General features: G+C 33.3%; 1 protein-coding gene across 1 annotated transcript in view; it reads left to right on the top strand.

Annotated features, from left to right (window-relative positions):
• LOC139515761 (uncharacterized) overlaps positions 1-18206 on the top strand; it is a gene marked incomplete in the record, with an annotated part of 192747 nt that overhangs the window by 87449 nt on the left and 87092 nt on the right. The window contains 12 exon segments of the mRNA XM_071305446.1: positions 91-413; positions 1438-1662; positions 2510-2677; positions 3600-4053; positions 4707-4854; positions 8045-8212; positions 8746-8974; positions 9541-9731; positions 11967-12069; positions 12519-12947; positions 16143-16712; positions 17264-17521. Coding sequence (XP_071161547.1) covers positions 91-413; positions 1438-1662; positions 2510-2677; positions 3600-4053; positions 4707-4854; positions 8045-8212; positions 8746-8974; positions 9541-9731; positions 11967-12069; positions 12519-12947; positions 16143-16712; positions 17264-17521 — 3266 coding nt within the window.

Genomic DNA, 18206 nt, shown 5'->3' with positions numbered 1-18206 from the left:
TCGCGAAAATTAATATTTTTATATATAGTATAGTAATAATGGCATTGAATTAATCACAAACCTTTCATTATATTTATATGCCTTATACAGATACAGTTTCCTAGAAATACCAGAAAGAATAGCTATGAGAGAAGTATGGGCAGAAATAAATGGTACAATCATAGGCTTGGATGATATCTCAGTGGAAAATGAAGGAGAACTTTATATATGGTCATATGCTAACACTGAGGGCTTGTCAGAAGGATCTTTACAATTAACAAACATTTCTGTTAAAGCTGGAGGAAAATTTGAACCACTGACTGCAGAAAAGGTCATCAATATCACAGTCATTAGGGTCCTTGTCAATGGAAATGGCTATGTCAGAACCAATCACCTTAAACTCCATGCAGTCAATGTGACCATCGATCTTTCAGGTATATAAACGTATGCCCAGCCTACAACAGTAAAGGGCAAATATGTTTCCCATCTGTCTGTCCATCCCATAGTTTTTGTGTAAGGTTGTTAAAGCAGTTAATTGTGTTCATTATGAATAAAATTATTTAATATATTAACCAGATAAGTGTTTTGACACATATTTCATGGTTCCTGTGTCTGTGTCATTTGGTCATTTGTTGACCATTGGCAAACATACCACATCTTGGAAATGTGATAGTGTGAGCAGGGCATAGTGTCCTATGAACACTTGTTCTTGTAATAATCTATTTTGATTCATAATACTAAAAGAAACCCACTATTTTTAGAGCTGCAGGATGTTTTATAAATAAAAAATGAGGACGTCGGTGGCCAAGTGGTCTAAGTAGTTAATTCTTTAATCGCTAGCCATCAAAGCTGAGTTTGTGAGCTGGAAATCCGCTTATGCAGGTGCACTCAACTCCAATCTTAATTGACTAGGATTGTAAATTTTCCTATCAAAGATCAATGGTTTTCTCCAGGCACTCCAGGTTCCTCCATCAATACACCTTATCGCTATTTGTCCCCCATTACGGGACATCAAAAAAGTTCCCATAAAATTTTGACGTCATAATAGAAAATATCTGACCATAAAATGGAAAAGTGATTGTTGTATGATGTCAAAAGTAGAAGCAGGACAGATTCTCGGGTCAAGCGGGACAGATTTCCAAATAACAATAAGCTGTATAAATAATGGCCGCCATGAAATAGTCCAAAAGCGGTGCTTAAAAATTGCATCAAAACAAAAACAAAAACAAATGGTGCAAAACAAAAATCGAAAAATTAAATGAATAAAAAACGGTGAATTTGTCTTTCTGTTATTTTTTGTTAATTATAAATTGCTATTTATTCATCAATATTCTTTGCACATTCTGCTTTCAAGTCTTCAACATATTTATATCTTTTATTTATTTTGTAAGGATTAGAGAAGTGAATTTTAAAGTAGAAAGTAAATTTGCATATTGAAGTCAGTCTTTATTTTCTAAGGTGATTTCCATGCTGATTTTACTGGCCATGCTGGAGATATAGGACCAGGAGCAGGTTTAGCCCAGTCTAATCATGCTGGAGCCTCAGGGGGAGGTCATGGAGGCAGAGGAGGAAGATCTTATAGAGGATATTTTTCTGCTATGGCCTATGATTCTATATACATACCTAGTGAGATGGGAAGTGGAGGCGGGACTGGTTCTAATGGAGAGGGAGGCAGAGGTGGAGGTAAGTTTGAGACTTATTAAGAGTTTTACTTATCCTATGATTCTATATACATACCTAGTGAGATGGGAAGTGGAGGTGGAACGGGTTCTAATGGAGAGGGAGGCAGAGGTGGAGGTAAGTTAGAGGGTTAATAAGAGAGTTACTTATCTTATGAGAGTGTTACTTATCCTATGATTCTATATACATACCTAGTGAGATGGGAAGTGGAGGTGGAACTGGTTCTAATGGAGAGGGAGGCAGAGGTGGAGGTAAGTTTGAGGTCTTGGGAAGAGACTAAAGGTACTTTAAAGGATATAACTTTGATTTATTGAAAATTTGGCTTCAAAGACATAAAATCATATCAACCTTTTGTGTAGAAAGAGGCAAGCTTTGTAATCATAGAAAACTTATGTTTTGCAACTAGAAATAACTCAAATAATATGATATTAAAGAAAAAACCTGCCAAAAGTTAAAAAAAGAACTTGGAATTTAGACATATACCCATTTAAATTAAAATATGCAATTGAAAAACAATTTATGTCTTTTAGTAATGTAGGAAAATACTAATAAATTCATTATCTATTATAAAATCTTAAATAGTAATTTTTAACTTAAACATGGAATAATACACATGTATATATCTGATGAGCATATAGAAGAAGGACCAGTTGTAAATTAAGATTGGAGTTAAATACACCTCTAACCAGCAAGGTTTGAACTCACAATCTCAGAGTTAAAAAGTTTTATAACTGTTTAGATGGGAAGTGCCAATTAATTATGATATGCAGAGTAGTACACATTGGAGATGTTCTTGTATTAAATTACACTGTATTCATTTTAAAATTCTCTACACATTTTTACTTTAAAGGAATAATACACATGTATATATCTGATGAGCTGAGAGTTGAAGGACGACTTCACTCTAATGGAGAGACCGGAGGAGGTACCACAGGAGGTGCTGGGGCTGGAGGGAGTATCTATGTTGTGGTGGGACATCTGGATGGAGCAGGCAGTATAGAAACATTTGGAGGGGCAGGTATGGAACAGCTGACTAGACATTATTAATCATCATACTGCAGATTCATATTTATTTGTGGGGTACTAATTTTCAAAGGATTTCATAAGTTTTCATGAATAGCGAATTTAAATTTTCAAAACAGAACAAACATCCTATAGGCTTACAAGCATTTTTGGCAAAACCACGAAATCAGGTAACCTTGAAATCTCAAACTTTCTTTATTATCATATGCTATAATTATCACCTATTAATTAAATAAATCCTGTAATTTCTTATAATTTTGAGGAAAGTATTTAACTGTTTATTTTCAGCTGTGAGAATTAATTCTCTGCAGCAAAATACATGGATTCTTTTTTTCTTTTTTTTGTTGTTTTGTTGTTTTTTTGTTGTTGACATGAGAGACTTGATCTGTGTAAAATGGAAAACTGCTTTTTTATGCCCCACCTACGATAGTAGAGGGGCATTATGTTTTCTGGTCTGTGCCTCCGTTCGTCTGTGTGTCCGTCTGTGTGTCCGTTCGCTTCAGGTTAAAGTTTTTGGTTAAGGTAGTTTTTGAAGAAGTTGAAGTCCAATCAACTTGAAACTTAGTACACATGTTCCCCATGATATGATCTTTCTAATTTTAATGCCAAATTATAGTTTTGACCCCAATTTCATGGTCCACTGAACATAGAAAATGATAGTGCGAAGTTCAGGTTAAAGTTTATGGTCAAGGTAGTTTTTGATGAAGTTAAAGTTACATCAACTTGAAACTTTGTACACATGTTCCCTATGATACGATCTTTCTAATTATAATTCCAAATTATAATTTTGACCCCAATTTCACGGTCCACTGAACATAGAAAATGATAGTGCGAGTGAGGCACACTATGGGGTACTATGGACACATTCTTGTTAGGATATGAAATATGACCTCTAAAAACATGATTCTATTTGATAGGAAGCTCAAATGGTGGTGGAGGTGGAGGTGGCAGGATGGCTATCTACCACAGTAGAGAAAACCACTTCACTGGAGAATACTTAATCTACGGTGGCCATGGTCAATCAGGGTATGGCGGATCGGGAACAGTCTACCTAGAGGATCAGACTAATTCTACATATCATGTGCGAGATCTTATCATAGACAATTCTGGTTACACAAAATCAGAGCAAATTGAAGAATCAGAAAAATTGTATTTAGCATATGGATGGGGTGTTAGTTCTGGGTACTACACATATAACAGCATATTGATTGTGACTGATGTCAATGTATATAATAACTACCATCTACATAGGATAACTGATGGTAGCAGATCAACGGGATATCTCAGTAGTGATAAAACACCAATCATCACCATTACCTTCCCTCATACTTTATATGTGGACCATCTCAGAGTTTATCCATATTGTTCTAGGCAAGTTTATTGATATAACTTTCCATCATACTTTGTATGTGGACCATCTCAGAGTTTATCCATAGTGTTCTAGGATTTTTTTAAAAGAATTATTTAACTATTGATATAACCTTCCCTCATACTACATATAAAGACCATTTCAGAGTTGACTTGTGTTTTCTGCTAGTTTTAAAATAATTTTTCAACTATTGATATAATCCTCCTTCATACTTTATTTTTACTATCTAAGATTTTACCCATGGTGTTTTCGAAATTTTATCCCCACTTCTAGAGTGGTGACTACATTGCATTCACTTTGTCTGTCTGTTGGTTTTCCTTGTTCACCCAACAAAAAAATTCTTTCACACTTTTCTTAGGAACTGCTGAAAAGAATGACTATTTGGTTTACAGCTCGATGAGTTGAAATGTGTGTGCATTTTTGGATTAGTCAGACACCAGTTTCCTGTTTTCTGATACTTTTCATTACCACTTGGGCTTGCTTAGCATGATAATTTGTGTTATCTTTGTTATATATGAGCCAGAAACATCTTAATTTCTAAAACTTTTGAAATTGAAGCTTTTTGATTTATATTGTATTAGGACTTTTTAAAATAAGTAAACCACCTAGGCCTGTATATCAAATTTAAATATTATATTTATTTTTCATGTTGCAGTTCTTCAAGGAGTAATTATTTTATAAAGACTACAAACAGTACAACTGAAGTAGAGCGTACTGATGGTTATATAAATACAATAGGCTGTGATACACAAAACAATGCTGATCATTATGGAAAAGTGGTTGTTCAAGATTATGTAGACAAGGTATAGTTTCCTATCAAATAAATAAATAGACATATTTAAAGAAAGAAAACAAATCAATGGTTAAAGCGTATAATTAAAATATGTTAAAAGTAAGTAACTGCTTGATTAAGTCTTTTTAGCTCACCTGGCCCGAAGGGCCAAGTGAGCTTTTCTCATCACTTGGCGTTCGTCGTCCGTCGTCCGTCGTCTGTCGTCTGTCGTCCGTCGTCGTTAACTTTTACAATAATCTTCTCCTCTGAAACTGCTGGTCCAAAATTAACCAAACATGGCCAAAATCATTCTTAGGGTATCTAGTTTAAAAATTGTGTCCAGTGACCTGGCCCACCAACCAAGATGGCCGCCATGCCTAAAAATAAAACATAGGGGTAAAATGCAGTTTTTGGCTTATAACTCAAAAACCAAAGCATTTAGAGCAAATCTAACATGGGGGTAAAATTGTTTATCAGGTCAAGATCTATCTACCCTTTTCAGATGAATCGGACAACCCGTTGTTAGGTTGCTGCCCCTGAATTGGTAATTTTAAGGAAATTTTGCTGTTTTTGGTTATTATCTTGAATATTATTATAGATAGAGATAAACTGTGAACAGCAAAAATTTTCAGCAAAGTAAGATTTACAAATAAGTCAACAGGACCAAAATGGTCAGTTGACCCCTTTAGGAGTGATTGCCCTTTATAGTCAATTTTTAACCATTTTTCGTAAATCTTAGTTATCTTTTACAAAAATCTTCTCCTCTGAAACTACTGGGCCAATTTAATCCAAACTTGGCCACAATCATCATTGGGGTATTTAATTTAAAAAATGTGTTGGGTGACCTGGCCAACCAACCAAGACGGCTGCCATGACTAAACATAGAACATAGGTGTAAAATGCAGTTTTTGGCTTATAACTCAAAAACCAAAGCATTTAGAGCAAATCTGACAGGGTGTGAAATTGTTTATTAGGTCAAGATCTATCTGCTCTAAAATTTTCAGATGAATTGGACATCTGATTGTTAGGTTGCTGCCCTCCCAATTGATAATTTTTAAAGAAATTTTGCCATTTTTGGTTATTATCTTGAATACTATTATAGATAGAGATAAACTGTAAACAGCAATAATGTTCAGCAAAGTAAGATCTACAAATATGTGAACATGACCAAAATGGTCAGTTGACCCTTTAAGGGAGTTATTGCCTTTATAGTCAATTTTTAACAATTTTCCTTAATTTGGTTAATTTTTGTAAATTTTTACAAAATCATTACCTCAGTTACTAATGGGCGAAGTTCATTATAGATAGAGATAATTGTAAGTAACAAGAACGTTCAGTAAAGTAAGAACTTCAAACACATCACCATCACCAATGCACAATTTTTTCATGAATCCATCTGTGTCCTTTGTTTAATATGCACATAGACCAAGGTGAGCCTCTAGTTTTTTGTCCCAGCTGGTGATGAAAAAGGCAACAGGATAAGTATCACATAAATTAAAAGAAATTTTTGAGATATTTTTTAATTTGTGGAATTGTGACTCTTAATATGAATCTACATTTTTAGCTAATGAGCTTTTCTCATCACTTTTCGTCTGTAGTCTGTCGTCGTTAACTTTTACAAACATCTTCTCCTCTGACACTACTGGGCAAAATTTAACCAAACTTGGCCATAATCATCATTGGGGTATCTTGCTTTAAAAATGTGTCCAGTGACCCAGCCAACCAACCAAAATGGCTGCCATGGCTAAAAATAGAACATAGGAGTAAAATTTAGATTTTGGCTTATATCTCTGAAACCAAAGCATTTAGAGCAAATCTGACATGGGTAAAATTGTTGATCAGGTCAAGATATATCTGCCCTGAAATTTTGAGATGAATCGGAGAACCATTTGTTGGGTTGTTGCCCCTAAATTGGTGTTTTTAAGGAAATTTTGCCGTTTTTGGTTATTATCTTGAATGTTATTAAAGATAGAGATAAATTGTAAACAGCAATCATGTTCAGCAAAGTAAGATTTACAAATAAGTCAACATGCAAAAAATGGTCAGTTGACCCCTTAAGGAGTACTGGCCCTTTAAAGTCAATTTTTAACGATTTTTTTCAAAATTTTTGGAATCTTTCACAAAAATCTTCTCCTGAAGCACCTAAGACAAATTTAACCAAACTTGTCCACTATCATCATTATGGTATCTAGTTTGAAAAATGTGTCCAATGACCTCGCCCGTGAACCAAGATGGCCGACATGGCTAAAAGTAGTACAAAGGGTAAAATGCAGTTTTTAGCTCATATCTATCTCTGAAACCAAAGCATTTAGAGAAAATCTGCTGTGGATAAAATTGTTCATAAGGTCAAGATCTATCTGACCTGAAATTTTCAGACTAATCAGGCAACTTGTTGTTGGGTTGCTGCCACTGAATTGGTAATTTTAAGAAAATTTTGCAGCTTTTGGTTATTATCTTGAATATTATTATAGATAGAAATAAACTGTATATAGCAATAATGTACAGCAAAGTAAGAGCTACAAATAAGTCAACTTGACCAAAGTGGTCAATTGACCCCTTAAGGAGTTATTGTCCTTTATAGTCAGTTTTTAACAATTTTCATAAATTTTTACAAATTATTTTCCACTGTCACTTCTGGGCCAATTTCATTATATAGAGATAATTGTAATCAGCAGATTGTTCAATAAAGTAAGATCTACAAACACATCACCATCACCAAAACACAATTTTGTCATGAATCCATCTTTGTCCTTTGTTTAATATGCACATAGACCAAGGTAAAGAGCCTCTAGTTCAAACTTCTAATTAGATGGTTCATTTTGGAGTATTCACAATAATAAAAGCACATACAAGAATATTGGAAATGCAATATGATAATTTTGCTAGTCAGTTAATTCCAGGGGACTATGCCAGATTGGGACTCTATTTTTAGATTATGACCTTTTTTTTGCTTGAAACAGACTTTATCAAAATATATAATAAAGAAGGACTGTTCAGACTTACATATATGATATACAAGGACTGTTCTATAAATTGGAATACAGATATACACATATAGTAGAAAGATACAATTCTGTTTGCCGCCTTTATATATAAAATTATGATTATTATGTTCTTACTGATGATCTATAAGCAAACACCATCCATTTATCTTATTTGAAGTGCCTATCCCCACTCCCAGTATATTTTTCTCAAAATGTTTAACTTTGTTATATTTCTAGATTTACATCCATTTGCAAGCTACCTCTTCCTATGCTGGGCTAGCTGAACTTGAGATTTATCTGAGTGAGAATCCTAGTTCTAATCAACAGGATGTTTATTCCAACTCCCCTGGAGCTGGCTATATTATTCACAGTGAAGATCAGAAATCTGTGTATGAATTTGAAAAGGTAAAATATAATTCTCAATATCTAAAGAAAAGAAGAAACTGATCTTGGCAATGCGACATCAATATAACTTGAATTGGTTGTCACTAATATCTTTTTATGAGTATGTGTACCAATATTTCAGAAAGTTTACTAATGGTTTAAACCATGTAAATGGTATACCTAATTAATTGCATTTTGTAAATGGATTTTTATGCCCCACCTACCATAATAGAAAAAGATGGAAAAGATAGTGCAAATGGGGCATCCGTGTACTTTGGACACATTCTTGTTTTTGGATGGCATGAAATAGCTAAATAGTGCAGAAAGTGGCGTTTAACACCAATGAATCAACCAATAAATGTAACTTTTTGGCAATTAAACATTTAGTTCTCTTAAAATAGAAAAATAAGATACATGCAAACATGATTTGGCAAACAAAATTATGAAAAGGGATGTTAAAAAATTGATATATTTAGGTATATTTTATTAATAACTTTCAACCTCATTTTATCAGTATTTGCATCATTTCAAATCTGAACATGATTATTTTGTAGTTGACAATTAAAGGTGGTGGCTCCTTGGAGATGTCTGATGACAATGCAGCATTGTTTGTACATGATATTAGTGGTGACAACACGGGCAGAGTGACTGTTAGACCAAGTCAGAGTTTTAAAACTGACCTTGACAGAGCTTTGATGGAGTTCAGCGTGCTTACACAGAGAGATTCAGAACTTCATCTCCCACCATCTATAGATTGTAGACATATAGATCTGTACATCAAAGGTATGTGCTCTTTATCATTCAGTTTCTTCATCCATAGATGGTTTACATGTTCATCGATGGTGTCTATCCCCTTCATCTAGTTTCCCTTCATAGATTGTTCACATACAAATCTGTACTTTTACGATGTCAATCCATAGCTCTCAAACTACAAAAAGCCATTAGTTTTTTACTAAAACTTGTAGATCAATACTCTCAATTTTTGTGTGTCTTATTTATTTTACTTTGTCTATTCTGAATACTGTATAAACCCACCTTTAAAAAAGTGGGGGTATAATGTTTTATCTCTGTCTGTGTGTCTGTCAGTCTGTTCATCCACCCCTTAGATATTTTTTGTCGCATCTTTCTCAGAAAGGATTTCTGAAAATTGGTCTTACGTTTTATATAAGTCAGCTATACTCTGTGATACACTTTCAGATTCATCACTCAACAACTTTTTGTTTACTTTATACTTTTAGCAGGCGAAGGTATCATTAGTTAGCAGTAGCTCACTATTTTCACTTGTTGTTATTATTATAATTGAATGGGTTTCAGTGAAACTTTGAGAGAAACTTTGTTCTTTATTTCAGGCCATTTTGAAGTGATGGACAATGTTACTGTAAATGCCTATTGCAGCCTATCAATTGACCACTATCAGCCCACAACTAATATGATCGATCATCTAGATATAAAAACATTTGGAGAAGTGAATGTATTGACCGATAGCGAGGCTTTAACAACATTACAGGGGACTACTCTAACTGTCAGAAGTGGATCTAAGGTAATGGCTGATATACTTTGCCATTAACAAATATATTTCTTGTTTTTGTTAATTGGTAGTTCATGAAATGTGAAAAGAGAGTTAATGAATAACCTAGCCTTAAATAAAAGATTTTATTTTTTAGCTCACCTGACCTGAAAGGTCAAGTGAGCTTTTCTCATCACTTGGCGTCCGTCGTCCGTCGTCCATCGTCCATCGTCTGTAAACTTTTACAAAAATCTTCTCCTCTGAAACTACAGGGCCAAACTTAACAAAACTTGGCCACAATCATCCTTGGGGTATCTAGTTTAAAAAATGTGTGCGGTGACCTGGCCATCAAACCAAGATGGCCGCAATGGCTAAAAATAGAACACAGGGGTAAAATGTATATTTTGGCTTATATCTTTGAAACCAAAGCATTTAGAGCAAATCTGACATGGGGTAAAATTGTTGATCAGGTCAAGACCTATCTGCCCTGAAATTTTCAGACGATTCGGACAACCTGTTGTTGGGTTGCTGCCCCTGAATTGGTAATTTTAAGTAAATTTTGCAGCTTTTGGTTATTATTTTGAATACTATTATAGATAGAGATAAACTGTAAACAGCAATAATGTTCAGCCAAATAAGACCTACAAATAAGTCAACATGACCAAAATTGTCAGTCAACCCCTTAAGGAGTTATGTCCTTTATAGTCAATTTTTAACAACTTTTCGTCATTTTTTGTAACTTGTACAAAAATCTTCTTCTCTGAAACTACAAAGCCAAATTTAACTAAACTTATCCACAATCATCATTGTGGTATATAGTTATAAAAAATGTGTCCGATGACCCCGCCTACCAAACAAAATGGCCGACATGGCTAAAATTAGAACATAGTGGTAAAATGCTGTTTTTGCTATATATCTTTAAAACTAAGACATTTAGAGCAAATCTTTCAAGATTTAAATGTCCATCAGAATAAGAAATATTCCCTCACAAATTTTCAGATGAATCCCACAACCCGTTGTTTGGTTGCTGCCCTAAAATTGGTAATTTAAAGGAAATTTTGCAGTTTTTGGTTATTATCTTGAATACCATTATAGATAGAGATAAACTGTAAACAGCAATAATATTCAGCAAAGTAAGATCTACAAATAAGTCAACATGACCAAAATTGTCAGAGAACCCCATAAGGAGTTATTGCCCTTTATAGTCAATTTTTAACAACTTTTCGTCATTTTTGTAACTTGTACAAAAATCTTCTTTTCTAAAACTGGGCCAAATTAAACCAAACTTGGCCACAATCATTACTAGGGTATCTATTTAAAACAAGTGTCTAATGACCCCGCCTACCAACCAAGATGGCGACATCAGTAACTACAGTAACAGGTGAGTGACACAGGCTCTTGAGAGCCTCTAGTTTCATTTGTTCATGATGATTAAGCATATAAGAGTTCTTATGTATTAAAACTTTCTGCAGGGTACTGATAAAATGCTGATGCCTTCTTGGTGATTGCATATAAAAACACTAAACTATTAAAGGTAAGAAAATACCCAAAAGTTCTTGAGTATTAAAGGTTTTAGAATTGAGGATTACAGTTTTTTGTTTTAAATGCAAGAACATTGAACCAGGTTTTCGAAGTTGACACCTATGATAAAGAAACTTTGAAATGACTTTTTATTTTGGCTGTCTTAGAATTAAAATTTTAGATGATTATTTTTTATGCCCCACCTACGATAGTAGAGGGGCATTATGTTTTCTGGTCTGTGCATCCTTCTGTTTGTTCGTCTGTTCGTCCGTCCATCCGTGCGTCCGTCTGTCCCGCTTCAGGTTAAAGTTTTTGGTCAAGGTAGTTTTTGATGAGGCTGAAGTCCAATCAACTTGAAACTTAGTACACTTGTTGCTTATGATATGACCTTTTTATTTTTAAAGCCAAATTAGACTTTTGACCCCAATTTCACGGTCCACTGAACATAGAAAATAAAAGTGGGAGTTTCAGGTTAAAGTTTTTGGTCAAGGTAGTTTTTGATGAAGTTGAAGTCCAATCAACTTGAAACTTAATACACATGTTCCCTATGATATGATCTTCCGAATTTTAAAGTAAAATTAGATTTTTTACCCAATTTCACAGTCCATTGAACATGGAAAATGATAGTGTGAGTGGGGCATCTGTGTACTTTGGACACATTTTTGTTTAAAGAAATATTGGAATTAATACTTCTAAGGTTTTGTTATGTATGATTAATGGAATTAAAATGGTTTTATTATCTTCTAGCTATTCTCCAATGATCTGAAATTAACCTACACCAACATTACAATAGAACCGTATGGTGAGCTGACAGTAGATGAGGGGGTACCAGAGTTTGAAAGAGAAATAGGTTGGTGTTGATGACATCATTGTGATATAGTACATATTTATATAGTAAAGTAGTATTGTACTAGGCATACTGGTTTGATATGTTGTTTTATCAAATTTTTAATTTCCAGGAAATTTTATATTATGTGTTTATTTATTATGTCATATATTTATGGAATATTTGGAAACAAAGTATCTGAGTACTGGTATAAAAACTCATTATAACCTGTCTTTAAAATCATTTGTACTACTTTTAAAGATGTTCCATTATGTTAAGATATGAGCACTATTTAATGTGAAGGGTAGCTCTAAAAACATTTATGAAGATCTTAAAAGAATTGTATGAATAGTTTACAGAGAGTCTTGAAATTTATGAATAATTACATATATAGTCAAGTAAAATTATTATAAAGAAAAAGTGATTATTAAATGCTTATATGTGTTTAATATAAACAAGATTATAATTTCCAGGAATTGGTAAAGGGTCCTCCAGCTCAGCTGGAAGTTCAGGTGGTGGCCATGGAGGTAATGGAGGTCAAGGTCAAGGTCAGAATACAGTTGGTGCAGGTCATGGGTCATATCTACAACCAACAACCTTTGGAAAGGATGGTGGACATTCCATGTTCCCTCACATAGGTGGTAGGGGTGGTGGTAGACTTGAACTTAAAGTAAACCATACTTTAACTATGGATGGGTTCCTTACTGCCAAGGGAGGTAACTGGACGTCCTACCGAGCTGGTGGTGGAAGTGGAGGCAGTATCTTCATCTACACATGGACTATAGATGGAGATGGAACCATTGATTCTTCTGGAGGAAATGGCTATGATGGTAGTCAGGTTAATGGCGGAGGAGGAGGAGGCGGTCGTGTGGCTCTCTACTATGTTTATGATTTCTTTGTTGGTAAGTAACATTTCAATTAGTGCGGTAAATGAATTCTAAAATATTAAATGCTAGAACAGAGAAGCATCAGCTCTATTGCATTGGCAAATTAAAAACAAGTTGCTTTCTTTAAAAAAAGAAAAGCAATACATGAACCTAAGACCGCTGACTACCGGGTCACCAAAAGATTGTTGCTGAATTTGTGTTTACTTTTGAATTGAAAAATTGACTGTGAATAGAAGAAGCCAGTTTAAAGTATATATTTACAGCTTCTATTTGAATAGTTATTTTAAAGCTCGACTATTTTATATATTACTTGGGAATGTACTTATTTTTTCCGATTATTATAACCCATTGGCAAATCCTAATTTCTAGTAACCGGATGACTTATGCAAATTGCACAAACCTATCGCAATATAAATTTATGCACTCAGTTTGCTTTATAATCTGGAATTCTGGATGCATTTATTTTATCTATACCATTTTTATATTTTGTTTCCTAAATGAATGCATGCCTTTATATTCTCAACTCGTATTTGAAGCTGTCTTTACTCATGGTATAGATGTTGTATGCGGTTAAACCTGTGGCATGCAATTGATTGGGACCTCTTATGAAGAGACTTATTTTGGTCTCATGAAAAATATCAAATTTTAAGGATTTCCTGAGTTTACTTAAATCAATTCAAACATTATACAGAGAAACTTAGTTTTGCCAAAGAATTTCTTAATTCAGAAGTTTATGAATACCTGTACACACTTTCAAAATAACCAATTTATGTAAAAAAAGTATGTAGATATAAAAAAAACGCCAGACACGAGTTAAGTCTACAAAAAAAGCATCAGTAACGCTCGAATGAAAAAATTTAAAAGGCTAAATACATTACAAAGTTAAGGAATCTATTCCTTGGGTAGACAATCCTCAGCTTTTTGAAAAGGCCAAAAGTTTATAATAGGACAGTGTCTCAAAAAAGAAACAAAAGAGAAACAACTCGAGGTCAGAATACCGTTAGTAATGATGACCATGCTTGTAAGTCACATGTAAAGCTCTTTCTGCCGTGTCCTGAATTTAGATAACAAAAACGAAAATAAGCTTCCACGACTGAATTTAATAGTTTTGCATGCAAGTAGTATTTTAGCGCACGAAATAGTAAATAGAAAGCATCTCACTGATACCCAGGAAAAGAATACGCATTTGCGTCATCACATATCTTAATCTATATGATACCCAGGAAAAGAATATGCATTTGCGCCATCACATATCTTAATCTAATAGTTGAAACTTAATTTATAAAGAGCAGATCTTTACAAGGATAACATTTTTCTTTGCAATACACAAGTTGAAATATATGTTTTGTTAATGCAATTGCGAGAATGTGTGTGAGTATGTGTGTGTGTTTTCTTTTCCCCTTTTTATTATAATGTTAATATTCAAATAATATATATTCACAGTAGAAGAAAAAAAATGTAGTCAATTTTTTGTTGTATATATTAAACTCCTTAACACCATAGTCAGGTGGTGATGTAAAGGGATTGTAAAAGCCTGACTACTGAAAAACAAATAAAAAAAATAAAAAAAATAGTTGAAATCGAATGTCAAACTGCTGACATTAAATGTTTTGACTCCGGATACATTGACATTTTATCCGGAATTTTTGAGAACGCAAACCGATAGTGTGCTTTTGAAATGTGATCTATAATGTGAATGAATCAAGGCGTGTAGATAGTTGGTCAACACAGTTAATACAATTTTCAAAACTGTACCATAGTACAAATAAAGTTTAGATGCTATAAGGTTAAATTATTAAAACAAACAAACAAAAATTGAATTAAAATTTTATAATAAACTATAACGTTCCTATTAGTAATTTTTTCAAATTCTTTTGAATATATATAATATCAATAAACACAAACGTCAAGTATTTACGGATGGACTTTTTATTTATCGAATGAATCTATTTTTAAATTCTAACATTCCACTATGTGAATATATTACTATAAAAAGACTTCTAAATCCATACTAACAGTATAAAATAATCAACATTGGGGTTGTAATTAAATTTTGTTGTCATTATTGTAAATTATTTGTACGGTTGTTGTGAGCTGCAAGGATTTAAAATCATGCTTTATGAATTGAAAACACACAAGTATTTGTATTCACGACCGTTTAAAATTAAAATATTTAATAAATTGATCTTACTTTCCGTTTTATGGATATATTACAATACAAAAAAATAAATAATAATTACTCATAAAACATAAAAACTAAAATGGTATGAAATAATTAATGTAGAAATATAATGATTATTGTTTATACACATTTTTTTTGTAGCAAGCAAGAATTTATTTTGATTTAATTTTTATGTTTCCTTTACAAATGAAATATCAAAAAATACTAAAACAGAGTGTCTTGTCATATAAAATACTTTAATTGCAACTCTGAAAATATTCTGATTGCAATCATTGTTAGTTTCTCCAGAAACATAAATACAGTATTTATTTTGTATATATTTGTTTGTTTCCGATTGAATTAAATACTTTTGATAAGAATATTATCTTTCTGTTTTCCGATCTAATATTATTTATCTTTCTGTTTTCCAATCTAATATTAATATTTTAACCAGCATGTTATCTCCCGTAAGTCTAGTATGATGAAATACACAGTATCCCGTGGTTAAATCTTCAAACATGATTAGTTTACATGTTATCGAGACAACAGACAATGCCATGTTATAATTGAACCAGATACATACAGTACACAGAGGTCGTTTTAAAACAAATATAATTGCGTCGTCAAGGGCCATCAAGGGACCATATCATAGACGTAGATAACAACATGTTAAACCTGTATATATGACCAAAAACGTTAGAGACGTTCCGAGAATTTTATTCTTACTTCCGGCCGAGAGATATCGAGTGGCCCATAGACACATTCAAAACTCACCAATATATAAGCATGAACCCCTCAGGGAGTTCATGCAAAAATATTGATTTTTTTTTATCGATTCAATGTGTGATAATCATTTATCTATTTTTGATTTTTTAATCTAAAGAGAGATATGGATGGACTTTAGAAAGAATTTTATATTTGTGTTAAGTTGGTTTCTGTCTGAATTAATACTGTTAAATTTTTCTTTATAAAAATGTATACCTTTTGAAATTCTTTTATACATCTGCCCTTCATTTCGTCTATTCATTATATTTTTAATCAATCCATAGGCACATTTAAGTCAGTTGGTGGGACAGGTGGTAGTGGAGGAGAAAATGGTGGACCTGGTACTATATATGTTCACAAACTACCAATAGAAAACCAGGACATTACCAAATTTGTCTCCAACAGGACTCTCTTTGTGGACAACCATGGCAGAGGTCCTAAAAACCCATTAAGAAACCTGACAGAAGTGTACAACAACTTCACACAAGGTGGTGGTGTGGCTTGGATCATTCCAGTGAAGTATCCTGACTTTGTTATAGAGACCAAGAGTGACACACAAATTGTCCTGGAAGAACTTCAGATCTATCGTCAGGCCCAGCTTGCTGTAGTGAAACCATCAGACACAAAGTCTAGGATAGATCTACTTATTGAGGCTATTGATGGAGACAGGACAGGTCACGTCCACATAGGATACAACCAATCCTTATATATAGGTACTGGAAAACTCCCCAATGATTTGTCTGTTTATCATGGAGGGGAGGTAACTCTACAAGGTGAACTGAGAGTGGCAGGAGTCGATGTCATGATAGAAGGAGTAATGAAAAATGTAGAAAACCTAACTGTTGTTGATGAAGGTAAACTTTATCATTCTCTTATCAATTTTATCAGGTCTTACATTAAGTGCTTAACATAACTTATAATACTGTTAATTAAGAAAATTATTGTCAATTTTACAAACAAGAGACAGAAAGAATTAGTTTCATAGCCCTTTTTTATGTACTACTGAATAGGATGACTTTATTTTTGGTCAGTGTGACAGTGAAATGGGAATACTTTTATACTGACACTTACTTCCTGTTTTCCGATACTTTGAATTTTTAATATATGTTGTATGCACTTTTATATTTTGTCACACATTTTAACAGTACTATTGCCGCAAAATAGCTTTTTTGTGCTGATGTGGTGTAAAGCAATTACCAATCAATCTCAGGTGCTATTTGGACCAAATGACGTAATTTCTGGTTTGCATCTTGACAGGGTTTACTTGTAAAGTGTTGGTATTTTTTCAAGTCTCTCAAACACCAACTGCCTGATTTGTGATAATTTCCCTACGACTGATTGTCAAATTTTACAACAAGGAAGAGATATGAAAGGCTTATTATTCTATATCTTTTTTATACTTTAGGTATACTGAGAATTAATGAAATGTGGGACACATCTAACAAGAGAGTTGATGAAATCATATTTAAAGCATTTAACATCCGTAATCGGGGCTACATGTACATGGACAATAATTTGGAAAAGCATATCATGACTGGAGAGGAGCTCAGGGTTTATCCTGGTGGATTACTTAATGCTAAAAACCTTCAGATAAATGCACACACAGTCACAATAGATGTCATGGGTGAAGTAAGGGCAGATAATAATGGATACTGTGATGGAGGTTTGTACATAATATAACTATTGATGTCATGGGTGAAGTAAGGGCAGATAATAATGGATACTGTGATGGAGGTTTGTACATAATATAACTATTGATGTCATGGGTGAAGTAAGGGCAGATAATAATGGATACTGTGATGGAGGTTTGTACATAATATAACTATTGATGTCATGGGTGAAGTAAGGGCAGATAATAATGGATACTGTGATGGAGGTTTGTACATAATATAACTATTGATGTCATGGGTGAAGTAAGGGCAGATAATAATGGATACTGTGATGGAGGTTTGTACATAATATAACTATTGATGGCATAAGTGGATCAAATTAATGGACAATTTTAGATAAAAAAAAATCATATGAATTGTGAAAAAAAATGACAAAATTGGGGCATATGCCCATTACGCCCCCTGGATCAGCCACTGTTAGTACATAATCTGTAATTATTGATGTCACAGGTGAAGTAAGGGCAGATTTTTATGATACTAGGGTGGAGTTTAGTACAAATTTTATAACTATTGATGTCATGGATTAAGTAAGGTGATGTAATAAAAGATACTTTGATGAAGTACAAGACATACACTTCCAATATCAAAATTAAAGCTTTGTCAGATTAGGATGTATTTTGTGATAGAGGCATACTGAATGTGAATATTGATGTCCTTGTATAGGTTAGGAAAGATTTC

The sequence above is a fragment of the Mytilus edulis genome, chromosome 1, assembly GCF_963676685.1.
Source record: "Mytilus edulis chromosome 1, xbMytEdul2.2, whole genome shotgun sequence".
NCBI lineage: Eukaryota > Metazoa > Mollusca > Bivalvia > Mytilida > Mytilidae > Mytilus > Mytilus edulis.
Note: the sequence above shows the minus strand (reverse complement) of the source record. Positions and strands in the feature narration are given on the sequence as shown.